At 40.7% G+C, this 15,007-nt stretch overlaps 1 protein-coding gene across 1 annotated transcript in view; it reads left to right on the top strand.

Annotated features, from left to right (window-relative positions):
- The window catches only part of PIH1D2 (PIH1 domain containing 2), a 55,638-nt gene that overhangs the window by 25,955 nt on the left and 14,676 nt on the right, over positions 1-15,007 (top strand). Inside the window, exon 2 of the mRNA XM_089670205.1 lies at positions 11,140-11,351. Within this exon, the coding sequence (XP_089526331.1) occupies positions 11,169-11,351 (183 nt within the window). The 5' untranslated portion in view covers positions 11,140-11,168. The remainder of the gene's footprint in view (positions 1-11,139; positions 11,352-15,007) is intronic.

Genomic DNA, 15,007 nt, shown 5'->3' with positions numbered 1-15,007 from the left:
TGTAATGAGTTTCCATGCGACTAGTCTGGCAAGGTTTGAATTTGGGTTGGCGGCGATAAATTGAAGTGCATATAAATTGCTTTGATCCACAATCAACGCATACAGATATTCCGTGAAAAACAGCTGCAAAAATCAAGGAGGTACAGTTGCAAGAAAAAGTATGTGAACCCCTTGGGATTATGTGGAGTTTTGCATGAATTGGGCATAAAATGTGCTCTGAACATCATCTAAGTCACAACAATAGAAGAACACAGTCTGCTGAACATAATACTACACAAACATTAGATGTTGCCATGGTTTAATTGCACATAACATGTAAACATTCACAGTGCAGGGAGGAAAAAGTATGTGAACCTTTGGACCTAATAACTGGTTGACCCTCCTTTGGCAGCAATAACCTCAACCAAACGTTTCCTGTAGTTGCAGATCAGACCTGCACAACGATCTGGAGTAATTTTGGACCACTCCTCTTCACAAAACTGTTTCAGTGTAGCAATATTCTTGGGATGTCTGGTGTGAATCGCTCTCTTAAGGTCATGCCACAGCATTTCAATCGGGTTGAGGTCAGGACTCTGACTGGGCCACTCCAGAATGCGTATTGTGTGCTGTTGCAGCCATTGTTTTGTTGAATTACTTGTTTGCTTTGGGTCATTGTCCTGTTGCATCACCCATCCTCTGCGGAGCTTCAGTTGGCGGACAGATGGTCGTACGTTTTTCTGAAAAATGTCTTGATAAACTCTGGAATTCATTTTCCCATCAATGACAACAATCCGTCCAGGCCCTGAGGCAGCAAAGCAGCCCCAAACCATGATGCTCCCTCCACCATGTTTTACAGTGGGGATGAGGTTTTGATGTTGGTGTGCTGTGCCTTTTTTTCTCCACACATAGTGTTGTGTGTTCTTCCCAAACAACTCAATCTTGGTTTCATCTGTCCACAGTATATTTTGCCAGTAGTGCTGTGGAACATCCAGGTGCTCTTTTACAAACTTCAAACATGCTGCAATATTCTTTTTGGACAGCAATGGCTTCCTCCGTGGTGTCCTCCCATGTACTCCATTCTTGTTTAATGTTTTCCTTATTGTAGATGTGTCAACAAAAATGTTAGCATGTGCCAGAGATTTCTGTAGGTCTTTAGCTGACACTCTGAGATTCTTCTTTACCTCATGCAGCATTCTGCTCTGTGCTCTTGCAGTCATTTTTACAGGACGACCCCACCTAGGGAGAGTAGCAACAGTGCTAAACTTTCTCCATTTGTAGACAGTCTGTCTTACTGTGGACACATGAATATCAAGACTTTTGGAGATACTTTTGTAACCCTTTCCAGCTTCATGCAAGTCAACAATTCTTGATCGTAGGTCTTCTGAGAGCTCTTTTCTGCGAGGCATGGTTCACATCAGACAGTGCTTCTTGAAACCAGTAAACCCAAAACAGGTGTGTGTTTTTAAGGGCAGGACAGCTGTCCGCAACACATCCAATATCATCTCACTGATTGGAGTCAAGGTTGGCTCACTCCTGGCTCCACTTAGCTCTGGGATAAGTCATTAAGCTAGGGCCTAGCATACTTTTTCCTCCCTGCACTGTGAATGTTTACATGTTATGTGCAATTAAACCATGGCAACACCTAACGTTTGTGTAGCATTATGTTCAGCAGACTATGTTCTTCTATTGTTGTGACTTAGATGACGTTCAGAGCACATTTTATGCCCAATTCATGCAAAACTCCACGTAATCCCAAGGGGTTCACATACTTTTTCTTGCAACTGTATGTGAAAGACCAAGATGTACTAGACCGCTGGTACTCGCCAGTTCACCAAAAGGTAGAGCGGCAGTAGTACTGGCACTCTGCTGCATATGAGAGTCATCAAAATTTACCAGCAAGTGCTAACAGAGATCAGGCCTGATTCTGCGAACACTGCGGCTTTGTGTGCAATGTATCAAGTGACAGTGACCTACTGACACTGCACTTGCTGGGGGAGAAGGGGGGGGTAAGCGTAGGGGCTAAACACAGGTGCTGGCAGGTGCCAGGGCTGATCCCGCTAACGCTGCGTTTTTGGGGATGCTATACTAATGTGAACGCTGGTATAGTGCTGATCTGATCAAAGATATTGACCAATTCAGACACTATACTAGCAATGGAGGTTTATTGTGCATGAGCGTGCTCCTGGCAATCAAGGGGTTAAATGTGATGACAGGTGTACTGATGGGCAATCTGACGCTATCTGGGAGGGGCGTGAAAACTACGGGAGCGAAAATCACGTGTGTGTGTATGTATAAATATTTATATGTGATTTTGCGCACCCGTGCCGCCCTGTATTTCTGCTATAGGGCAGTCAGGAAACTGTTACAGAAGCGGTTTGTGTTACGTCGTTGCGTTATTTTAACTGACAATTGCGCGGTCATGCAACACTGCACCCAAATTAAATTTACATCCTTTTTTTCCCAGAAATTGAGCTTTCTTTCGGTGGTATTTGATCACCTGTGCGTTTTTATTTTTTTGCGCTATTAAAAAAAAAAATAAATTTTGAGAAGAAAAAAAACTATATTTTGGACTTTTTGCTATAAAACATGTCCAGTAAAAAAATGTAAAAATCAAATTTAGTCATAAATTTCTGCCAAAATGTATTCTGCGATATGTCTTTGCTAAAAAATATCCCAATACGTGTAAATTAATTGGTTTACGTGAAAGTTATAGCGTGTACAAATGGGGGGAAAGATACTGGGATTTTTTTTAATTATACTAATAATGGCAGCGATCAGCGATTTATGACAGTGATCAGCGACTTATGGCAGGACTGCGGCGGACATTTTGACACTTGGGAGGAACTTACTTGGGGTCACTGACATCCCCAGTGACACCAATACAGTGATCAGTGCAACAAAAAAAAACACTGACACTGTACTAATGCAACTAGGGAGGAAGGGGTTAATATTTTTGGGTAATTATGGGTAATTAAAGGGTTAACTGTGTGAGGGGAGTGTTTTACTAGGGGGTGGGGGTGTGTACTTCACGCTGATCCAGAGAGATAAACTCTTCTCTCAGGGTCAGTGTGCTGGGAACTGACAGATAGCAGAGCTGCAGTGTAAACACTGCAGCCGTGCTCCCTGACAGTGATTGCCGGTAATCGCTGAGACCCGGCAGGTAATGACCGGCCCAGACCCGGTGATTGACACCCGCTGCCGCGATTGGTGGGCCAGGTAGGGCGGGCACGTTTAAAAACGGCGTTCTGCACAGCGGTGCCGCCCTGCCTCAGTAAAAACACTGTGGCTGGTCGGCAACCAGTTAATTACATTTGCAAGGTTTACATGTACAGTGGGGCAAAAAAGTATTTAGTCAGCCACCAATTGTGCAAGTTCTCCCACTTAAAAAGATGAGAGAAGCCTGTAATTGGCATCATGGGTAGACCTCAACTATGAGAGACAAAATGAGAAAAAAAATCCAGACAATCACATTGGCCGATTTGGAAAGAATTTGTTTGCAAATTATGGTGGAAAATAAGTATTTGGTCAATATCAAAAGTTCATCTCAATACTTTGTTATATATCCTTTGTTGGCAATGACAGAGGTCACACATTTCCTGTAAGTCTTCACAAGGTTGGCACACACTGTTGCTGGTATGTTGGCCCATTCCTCCATGCAGATCTCCTCTAGAGCAGTGATGTTTTGGGGCTGTCGCTGGGCAACACAGACTTTCAACTCCCTCCAAAGGTTTTCTATGGGGTTGAGATCTGGAGACTGGCTAGGGCACTCCAGGACCTTGAAATGCTTCTTACGAAGCCACTCCTTCGTTGCCCGGGCGGTATGTTTGGGATCATTGTCATGTTGGAAGACCCAGCCACGTTTCATCTTCAATGCCCTTGCTGATGGAAGGAGGTTTGCACTCAAAATCTCACGATACATGGCCCCATTCATTCTGTCCTGTACATGGATCAGTCGTCCTGGTCCCTTTGCGGAGAAACAGCCCCAAAGCATGATGTTGCCACCCCCATGCTTCACAGTAGGTATGGTGTTCTTTGGATGCAACTCAGCATTCTCTCTCCTCCAAACACGACGAGTTGTGTTTCTACCAAACAGTTCTATTTTGGTTTCATCCGACCATATGACATTCTCCCAATCCTCTTCTGGATCATCCAAATGCTCTCTAGCAAACTTCAGACGGGCCCGGACATGTACTGGCTTAAGCAGGGGGACACGTCTGGCCTTGCAGGATCTGAGTCCCTGTGTGTTACTGATGGTAGCCTTTGTTATGTTGGTCCCAGCTCTCTGTAGGTCATTCACTAGGTCCTCCCATGTGGTCCTGGGATTTTTGCTCACCGTTCTTGTGATCATTTTGACCCCACGGAGTGAGATCTTGCGTGGAGCCCCAGATCGAGGGAGATTATCAGTGGTCTTGTATGTCTTCCATTTTCTAATTATTGCTCCCACAGTTGATTTGTTCACACCAAGCTGCTTGCCTATTGCAGATTCAGTCTTCCCAGCCTGGTGCAGGTCTACAATTTTGTTTCTGGTGTCCTTCGACAGCTCTTTGGTCTTCACCATAGTGGAGTTTGGAGTGTGACTGTTTGAGGTTGTGGACAGGTGTCTTTTATACTGATAACAAGTTCAAACAGGTGCCATTGATACAGGTAATGAGTGCAGGACAGAGGAGCCTCTTAGGCTGGCCATACATTATACAATTACAGTTGTGTCCAAAATTATTCAACCCCCACTGAAATTGAGTGTTTTGGCCAGTTTGACATTGCTTTTGATCATTCAGTCATCTTGCTTACATTTACATTAAAGAGGCACTTGTAGGTCAGACAAATATAACATAACAGTTATAATGAAATAACCACAAATGTCTTTTCTGTGCTCACAGCATTATCAGTTTTATTCAACCCCCAAGTGACATTCAATCTTAGTACTTAGTACAGCATCCTTTTACAGTTATAACAGCTTTTAAACGTGAAGCATAGCTTGACACAAGTGTCTTGCAGCGATCTACGGGTATCTTCGCCCATTCTTCATGGGCAAAGGCCTCCAGTTCAGTCACATTCTTAGGCTTGCGCACTGCAACTGCTTTCTTTAAGTCCCACCAGAGGTTCTCAATCGGATTTAAGTCTGGTGACTGCGATGGCCACTCCAAAATGTTCCAGCCTTTCCTCTGCAACCATGCTCTAGTGGACTTGGAGGTATGCTTGGGATCATTGTCCTGTTGAAAGGTCCAACGTCTCCCAAGCCTCAGGTGTGTGACGGACTGCATCACGTTTCCATCCAATATCTCCTGGTACTGAAGAGAATTCATGGTACCTTGCACACGCTGAAGCTTCCCTGTACCTGCAGAAGCAAAACAGCCCCAAAGCATGATTGACCCTCCACCATGCTTCACAGTAGGCAAGGTGTTCTTTTCATCATAGGCCTTGTTCTTCCTCCTCCAAACATAGCGTTGATCCATGGGCCCAAACAGTTCTAATTTTGTTTCATCAGTCCACAGAACACTATCCCACAACTTTTGTGGTTTGTCCACATGGCTTTTGGCATACTGCAGTCGACTCTTCTTATTCTTTGGAGACAGCAAGGGGGTACGCCTGGGAGTTCTGGCACGGAGGCCTTCATTACGCAGTGTGCGTCTTATTGTCTGGGCTGAAACTTCTGTACCCACATCTGACAAATCTTTTCTCAGTTCCTCAGCAGTCACACGGGGACTTCTCTCCACTCTACGCTTCAGGTAGCGCACAGCAGTCGAAGTCAGCATCTTCTTTCTGCCACGACCAGGTAGCGTTTCAACAGTGCCCTTTGCCTTGAATTTGCGAATGATGCTTCCTAAGGTGTCTCTTGGTATGTTTAACATCTTTGCAATCTTCTTATAGCCATTGCCCTTCCTGTGAAGAGAAATCACCTCTTCTCTTGTCTTCCTGGACCATTCTCTTGCCTTCACCATGTTTGTAACCACACCAGTAAATGTCTAGAAGGAGCTGAGTATCACAGTCATTTTAAAGCTGCCTAATTGGTGCTTATTATGCTTGATTGCTGCTCGGTGACATCCACAGGTGTTTTCAATACCTGATGGAAAGCACCTGTATGAACCTCTGTTCTTCAGAGTGGTAGTCTTTAAGGGGTTGAATAATTGTGGCAATGAAGAAACCACATAAGAACCATTTACTACTGTATTACATAAACAATTGATGTCATTTTAGTTGCATTTGGGTAGTTACAACGTCCTTGTAGGATTTGATTCTGAATACAATTCCAAATGTACACTATAGTCCCTAAACCCCTTTACAGCATTGGGGGTTGAATAATTTTGGACACAACTGTATCTGGAGATTTTTGGTTTAGATTTACCAAAAACCATATAATAGGAGGACAAACCTAAACAACACTTTCAGTTGTATCCAATTAGGCAGGCCCTTGCACTACACAGTTGAAGGTAAATCTAAAGGAAATTGGGCAGAATAATTGCCCAATTGGGCAGAAAATTGGAAGATAATTGTATAATGTATGGCCAGCCTTAAAGAAGAAGGTACAGGTCAGTGAGAGCCAGAAATATTGCTTGTTTGTAGGTGACCAAATACTTATTTTCCACTATAATTGGCAAATAAATTCTTTCCAAATCAGCCAATGTGATTGTCTGGATTTGTTTTCTCATTTTGTCTCTCATAGTTGAGGTCTACCTATGATGCCAATTACAGGCCTCTCTCATCTTTTTAAGTGGGAGAACTTGCACAATTGGGTACTGACTAAATTCTTTTTTGCCCCACTATATGTGCAGTATGGCAGAAAAAGTGTAATTTGGACTATGACACTTAGGAGTCTATTTATAAAAGTTATCCAAGATTCACGCATTTTTCTAATTGAATTTAGGTGGAAAAATGTATGAATCCTGGTTGAAAGTTGTTTGAAAACATTGATAAATAGACCCTTTAGTGAGGTGTGAATAGGTATAGTAAAGCACAGACTAATTAAGCACTTTGCAGGATGTTGGGCCATCTTATAATACATGACCTCAGGCATCCTTTGAAGTCATCTCTAGCCAAACCTTGAGCTTGTGCTCTTCTTTTACTCCAAAGAGTTGTTGGTCGGGTCATTCCCGTCCTGCAGTGCCTCGCCTACAGAAGAAGAGGTTTTCTATCGCAGTTATCATGAATGCTGCTGCCAGACTCATCCACCTTACTAACCGTTCTGTATCTGCCACCCCTCTCTGCCAATCCCTCCACTGGCTTCCCATTGCCCAACGGATAAAATTCAAAACATTAACAATAACGTATAAAGCCATTTATAACTCTGCTCCAAATTACATAACCGATCATGTCTCCAAATATCACCCAAACCGTACTCTCCGCTCCTCGCAAGACCTCCTACTCTCTAGCTCCCTTGTCTCCTCCTCCCATGCTCGTCTCCAGGACTTCTCCAGAGCTTCCCCCATCCTCTGGAACTCTCTACCCCAATTTATCAGACTATCGCCTACTCTGCTCACTTTTAGGCGATCTCTGAAAACCTATCTTTTCAGGGAAGCCTATCCTGCCCTCAGCTAATAATGGAATCTTCTACTCTTCCAACCAGTCCATCCCCCACAGTTACTACCTTTTTGTACCACTAGCCCCTCCCTCCTAGATTGTAAGCTCCAAGGAACAGGGCCCTCCTATCCCTCTTGTATTGAACTGTATTGTTGCTGTATTGTCTCCCGTTATATTGTAAAGCGCTGAGCAAACTGTTGGCGCTATATAAATCCTGTATAATAATAATAATAATATTTACTGTCATCTTCTGGCACTCTTATTCCAGATTTCCCTGCACACTAGTGTATTTTTTAAGCTCCTACAGTGCCTTGAAATGTAATCATACCCCTTGAAATTTTCCACATCTTGTCATGTTACAACCAAAAATGTAAATATATTTTATTGCGACTTTATGTGATAGGACAACGCAAAGTGGCACATTAATGTGAATTGGAAGGAAAATGATAAATGGTTTTCAAAATCTTTTACAAATATGTGAAAAGTGGGGTGTGAATTTGTATTCAGCCTCTCTGAGTCAATACTTTGTAGAACCACCTTTCGCTGCAGTTACAGCTGCAAGTCTTTTTGGGGATGTCTCTACCAGCTTTGCACATCTAGAGAGTTACATTTTTGCCCATTCTTCTTTGCAAAATAGCTTAAGTTTTGTAAGATTGGATGGAGAGCTCCTTTGAGCAGCAATTTTCAAGTATTGTCACAGATTCTCAATTGGATTTAGCTCTGGACTTTGACTGGGCAATTCTAACACAGAATATGCTTTGATCTAAACCATTCCATTGTACTGTTTACTGTATGTTTAGGGTTGTTGTCCTGCTGGAAGGTGAACCTCCTCCCCATTCTCAAGTCTTTTCTAGACTCTAACAGGTTTTCTTCTAAGATTGCCCTGCATTTGGCTCCATCCAACTTCCCGTCAACTCTGACCAGCTTCCCTGTCCCAGCATCCCCACAACATGATGCAATCACCACATTTCACAGTGGGGTGGTATGTTCAGGATGATGTGCAGTGTTAGTTTTCCGCCACACATAGCATTTTGCTTTTAGGCCAAAAGGTTCAATTTTGGTCTCATCTGACCAGAGCACCTTCTTCCACGTTTGCTGTGTCCCCCACATGGCTTTCTTCTAGCTACTCTTCCATAAAGGCCAGATTTGTGGAGTGCACGACTAATAGTTGTCCTGTGGACAGATACTCCCACCTGAGCTGTTGATCTCTGTAGTTCCTCCAGAGTTACCTCTTGGATGCCTCGCTGATTAATTTTCTCCTTGTCAGTTTAGGTGGATGGCTATGTCTTGGTAGGTTTTCAGTTGTGCCATACTCTTTCCATTTTTGGATGATGGATTGAACAGTCCTCCGTGAGATGTTCAAAGCTTGGGATATTTTTTTTTTACCCTAACCCTGCTTTAAAGTTCTCCACAACTTTATCCCTGACCTGACTGGTGTGTTCCCTGGCCTTCATGATGCGGTTTGTTCACTAATGTTCTCTAACAAACCTCTGAGGGCTTCACAGAACAGCTGTATTTATATTGAGATTACAATACACACAGGTGGACTCTATTTACTAATTAGGTAGCTTCTGAAGGCAATTGGTTCCGCTAGATTTTAGTTAAGGGTATAAGAGTAAAAGGAGCTGAATACAAATGCACAACACACTTTTCAGATATTTGTTTGTAAAAAAAAATTGAACACCATTTATTATTTTTCTTCCACTTCACAATTATCTGCCACTTTGTGTTGGTCTATCACATAAAATCCCAATAAAATACATTTACGTTTTTGGTTGTAACATTACAAAATGTGGAAAATTTCAAGGGGTATGAATACTTTTTCAAGGCATTTTATACTAAATATATTGGTGTGAATGTACCTCTATTTGTACCCCCTACTACCCACTACAGCCTTATAAGGGTTAATGCACACTGGCCTAAAACGCACGGCTTCTGAAGGAGTTTTGTGTTTTGCCTGTAGAAGCAGCTCAATGTTATCCTGTGTCCATGTATATTAGGATGTTTAGAGGCATATTATAAGCTCAGCGTTTAGTGGTAGAAAGAAAAAGCCTTCTTGTTTGCGTGGTTGATTTGAAGTTTTTTGGCAAAAAAAAAATTCTAAACACTCCTAAATCTGCCTAAACATGTGTATAAAAACACTATATGAGCTTTTTTTTTCTGCCAAGGGAACTGGCATTCTTTAAAGCCCAGTGTGCATAGAGCCTTAAAATGTTGTGGTTTAGTATGCATATTTAACACATTTTTAAAGCAGGAAAATGCACAAAAAACACTTGCAGAAAAAATGCAAAAAAGTGAATTAAGTCCCAGTACAACGTTAAATATGCATGCTACAACACAGCATTTAAATAGTGCGAATCCAGCGTTACTGAAATTAATATTGAGAACACTGGAATTCTTAGGTTAGGGGTAATCAATTGCTTCTTAGGGATCTAAACGCGTCTGCAGTCACATAGTTTGCAGTGCTCTGAAATCAATATGCTACTAATATATTTAAAGCAATATTAAACCCCAACAGAAATGTACTATATCACAGGTTACAATGTTTAGATGTGGTGTCTGCATTAGTTTTCTTTTTTAAGCTTTTTCACCCTCTGTTTTCACCTGGTGATCTGGCCAGTAACACACTTGTATTAGAGTGCCCCCACTCTGGATGAAGGAGCAACAGAGACAACTTTGGACAGCAGCATTGTTAATCTGGGGGGAGGGTAGTGTTAGATGTACTAGCAGATTTAGATACACTAATAAGTCAAACTCCAGATCACACTTTTTAAACTGGAATTCCAATCCATAGCTAACTAATGATAAACCTACTCCCCCCCATTGTAAAGATATTCCATCTAACCCTGTAAAAAAAAGTTCTGTATACTTACTTATTCTGAAGCCGCTCAGTTCCGGTCTCCAAGGTTTTTCTCAACACTCTCACTGTTACATCTACAGGACAGCTTGTTCCGTTGAATAACAATAGACTTCCTGGCCAGATCACCAGGTGACAATAAAGGAAAGAAAGCCTAAAAAAAGAAAATTAGTACCGCCATAACATCTAAGAATTGATCAGGTGCAATATAATGTTTGCTTTTAAAGCGGTAGTAAACTGCGTTTTTGGTTGTAACATGACAAAATGAGGAAAATTTCAAGTGGTATAAAAACTTTTTCAAGGCACTGTAGAAGCTATTATGAGCATTTATTTTTCTGCTCCTAGAAGCTAACTGTTCTCCTATGTGTCCATGCACACTATATTATACTAAAAGCATTTTTCAAAGCTTCAACGTTTAGAAGCAGAAAAAGAAATTGTTTTTGTAGAGTTTTTGGGAACGTTTTCCTGGTGGAAAGAAATGCTAAACACTCTTAACAGCTTTTTTTGAGCGTTTTATTTTTCTTCATGTACTCTAAAAATGCCAACACTCCTACAAACTGTTAAATGCTTCTAAAATGAAACTACAAGCCGGCATACTATCGCTATTAGCATTTTTCATCCAGCGTTTTATTTTAGCTTGTAAAAAGCGCTAGTGTGCATGGAGCCTAAGTAATCATTATGGTTACAAAGACATCCAGTTTTCCTATAGCTCTTTGGGCCAATGAGTTATTAGTTATGGTTCCACTTATGTGCTGTTGCATTTTTAAACAAAGTTGTTTCTACATTAGTTTTGCAGAGAGGCTTACTGACAATCAAGATGAACAGCAGAGTCACACCAAATGAGATATTATCTCAGGTCAACCAGTTTTGGAGCTTGTTGGATGATATGGCTGAAAACAGTCCAGACAGTTATCAGAAGTTCATACAGCGACATATGAAAGAAGGAAAAGACTTCATGAAGCCCCCAGAACCATTCATGTGCATACAAACTAAAATATTGGTAAGATAAATAATATACTGTACATCTTTAGAATGGTTGGAAGTGATAGTATCTGTATGATCAGATTGATTTTTGACTGGAGGCACTAAGCAAATCAGAGTTGTTGCTGGCTGTGTACAACCCTATCTCCAGATGAAAGAAATTTAAGCTTCAGCACTCTATAAAAGAGAAAGCTTTAGGGCTCATGCACATGAGCACCAAAAAGGCAGCACTTTCATCGGTACTGTGTTTTTTTTTTCTTTGTTTTTTTAATGGAACGCAGTTCTGTTGTTTTCCGAAGCCTATGCTTTAAGATCAATAAACTTTGAAAAGTAAAGTGTGTGTCCACAGTCAGCAATTTATGCATGTACACAAATGTTTATGTATACAGTGCTGTAAAAAAAGTATTTGCCCCCTTCCTGAGATGTATGTGTGTGTGTTACTTTTTTTTTTTTTGCATACTCTTCACACTTAAATGATTCAGATCATCAAAAATTGTTAATATTACACAAAGATGACCTGAGTAAATACAAAATACAATTTCTAAATGATTTAATTTAATAAGGGAAAAAAGCTGTCCAATCTTGCCTGGCCTTATGTGAAAAAGTAATTGCCCCCTTTCCTTGCTGAATCATGAATGAACTGTAATTAACCACATTTTTTTTTAAAAGCATCACTTGCCACAACCTGGCCTGATTACTGCCAGACCTGTTGAATCAAGAAATCACTTAAATAGAAGCTGACAAAGTGAAGCATATTAAAAGATTTCAAAAAGCAACACATCATGCCACAATCTAAAGAAATTCAAGAATAAATGAGAAACAAAATAATTGACATGTATCAGTCTGGAAAGGGTTACAAAGCCATTTCTAAGGGGCAAATACTTTTACACGGCACTGTATGTATGCATTTATTTATAGGTAAAGTTGATCCAGTGAATATCCAGTTGCCTCTCGGGGGATCAGTCAGGAATTTTTTTTCCCTGCTGGAGCAAATTTAATCATGCTTTATTGTTTTTTTTTGCCTTCCTCTGGATCAATTGTGGGTATAGGATTATGTGTATATATACGATTGTATATAATTTTTTTCCCTACTATTGGTTGAATTGGATGGACTTGTGTCTTTTTTCAACCAGACTAACTATGTAACTACACAACACTATACTGTCAATTGTATGCTTTTTTTTCTCCAGGATCTTTCTGCCAGCATAATCCTGTGTAAATTATCAATACATTAATTACAGAATTGTGCATATGCCCTGAAATTTCACTCTCTTGTAGACATCCACATGCTGCTGCTATCTGAAACTTCTGGGTGTGTCACATAGTGTGACCCCTGCTGTCTGCTGTGGGTCCTCCCACCATCCCCTACATCACTATAGGAGATAGTAGTGACATTGAGGTCGGCAAGAGGACCCACAACAGCCAGCGGGAAGACACAAACCGACACTCCTGTAACTGTTGGATAGTAATGGTGCTTGAAGCTCATCAAGAGAAAGAGAGATTTCAACATACCACCTGCTGGGGAGGTAAGTATAACACTTCTTCTTTTATAGGACATTGTTGCTGTAGTTCTTTCAGGGTTGCTTTAAACACCAACCAACAAAATGGATAATTAATATTCTGTTGTGATTACTGAAAGTGTGTGTATCATAGGCGGGAGATCATAGGACAATACTGCAAGATGTGGGATGAGGGTATAATGTTAGAAGTTACATTTCTTCACCATAGTGCGAAGTGTTTTTTTTATAATTGTCTTTTTATTGAAAATATTTTTGAATTACAATAAAATCGAGAAAATGAACAGTAAATTCAAGAATAGGAGACAATGATCATACAGAACAGTGTTTCAAGTGTACAATGTAGAGTCCATAAGGAAATCAAGTGACAAGAACTGGAAATCGTAGTAGATATGGCACCATGGAGAAATCGTAGGTGAAATTGCAAAATACATCCTATAAAGGCCAAGGCCTAAGAATGAGCCAATCGTCTGGGGAAGCCAGTAAGAAAATACCAGCATAATACAAGAAAAGACTTGAGAGTGGAGCCTAAGAAACACTTGAATGGGTATGACTATGTGCATCAACTAGGCGGATGAGGAGAAAATGTCACAATAAATGTAAAAGAAAGAAAAAAACAACAGAGTTCTAGAGAAAGAATGAAGGGGAAAATAGGGGATAAAGGACTAGTATCCTTGATCACCAATCAAGGCTCCAGCACCATCCGCCTAGAATCCATAATTAGTGGATAACTATATTGAGACATGCTACAGTAGATTAAGGAGGGTCCTCCAAGGCATGCTACACTTTCCACACCTCATTGTATTTATCGAGAGAGTCATTAATGATGGCTGTAAGATGCTCCATCCTTTTGACATCCCTGATCCTGGAGTGAAGCACCATCAGAGGAGGAGGTTCTAGTCTTTTCTAATAGAGGGCAACCAAACACCAGTGTGAAGTATTTTAATGGGGTTTCCAATATACTCTTTTTCCCCTATCTCGCACAGATCTTTTGTAAACAACAAATGTATTCAAAGTTATTTGATACATTTCAAGTTTATGTCAGGGTAATTAAACTAAAAAAACAAAAATAAACAAAGTGGAACTGTGCTGCATTTGAGTACCACAAATCAAAAATGCTATATAATTCATTATTAATATTCAAAACAAACTCCTCCATCCATCCATGTCTCCATGCTTTATTCTACTGAGAAATCATTTTGAAAACCACCCGCTGGCATTTCTGCCAGAGGCCATCTTGAGTAAGGTCAGATGATTCATGTAGCATTTACTTCCTGGACTCTATCTGTTCTTAGCTCAGGCATTGGCTGAGCTGAGAACCCTCCCCTACGGAAGACTCTTGGGATGTATGACATCATTTGCCTAGGCATGAAAAACCAGGAAGTAAATGATGGAATGCAAATTGTTAAAACAAGTAATTTATATACTTTCCTATCTATTTACTAATACTAGCAGCATAAGGATTAGAAATATCCCATGTTGACTGAGGGAGTGTAGTTCCGCTTTAAGCAGTAATTCTATGGGGACTGATTTACTAAAACTGGAGAGTGCAAATCTGGTGCAGCTGTGCATATAAACCAATCAGCTTCCAGTTTATTTGTTAAAGCTTAATTAAACACGCTGAAGTTAGAAGCTGATTGGCTACCATGCACAGCTGCATCAGAGTTTGCACTCTCCAGTTTTAGTAAATCAGCCCCTATGTCCAATATACAGTATATCCCCTAAAAAAATACTGCAAGCACATTCAAAAGGAAGTAGGAACTGAACTAGCGTCACCTGCAAGAGATTTATAAGCTTGATAAAGCCAGTTTTTGCTACAGAGACAGAAACGTCAGTGCTGGGACATGTTCTAAATGGGTATAAGTATGTTTAATGTGTAATATCTGGATATACACTTAAAACAAAGCATTAAAAAATTAAATTAAAGAAAGGACAGTGTTAAAGTGTTACTAAACCCAGGACTCTGCATTCACTATATCTGGTCTCCCGCAGTACACACAACATGGAAGTGCAATTATTTTAGTAAATATAAACTGCTAAATACCTTTTCTCATCAGCAGTTAGAGCAGTCGTGTGACTTCTATCAGTGTTCAGCAGAGCAGTGGTTAAAGCTTGTAAGAGGAGTTTTCATTCTGCTATAGGAGGATGCAGGACCCAT

The sequence above is a fragment of the Staurois parvus genome, unplaced genomic scaffold (genome assembly GCF_062004578.1).
Source record: "Staurois parvus isolate SC_StPar_1 unplaced genomic scaffold, SC_StPar_1.0 ptg000087l, whole genome shotgun sequence".
NCBI classification, from domain to species: Eukaryota; Metazoa; Chordata; class Amphibia; order Anura; family Ranidae; genus Staurois; species Staurois parvus.
This window is presented reverse-complemented; position numbering and strand designations above follow the sequence as displayed.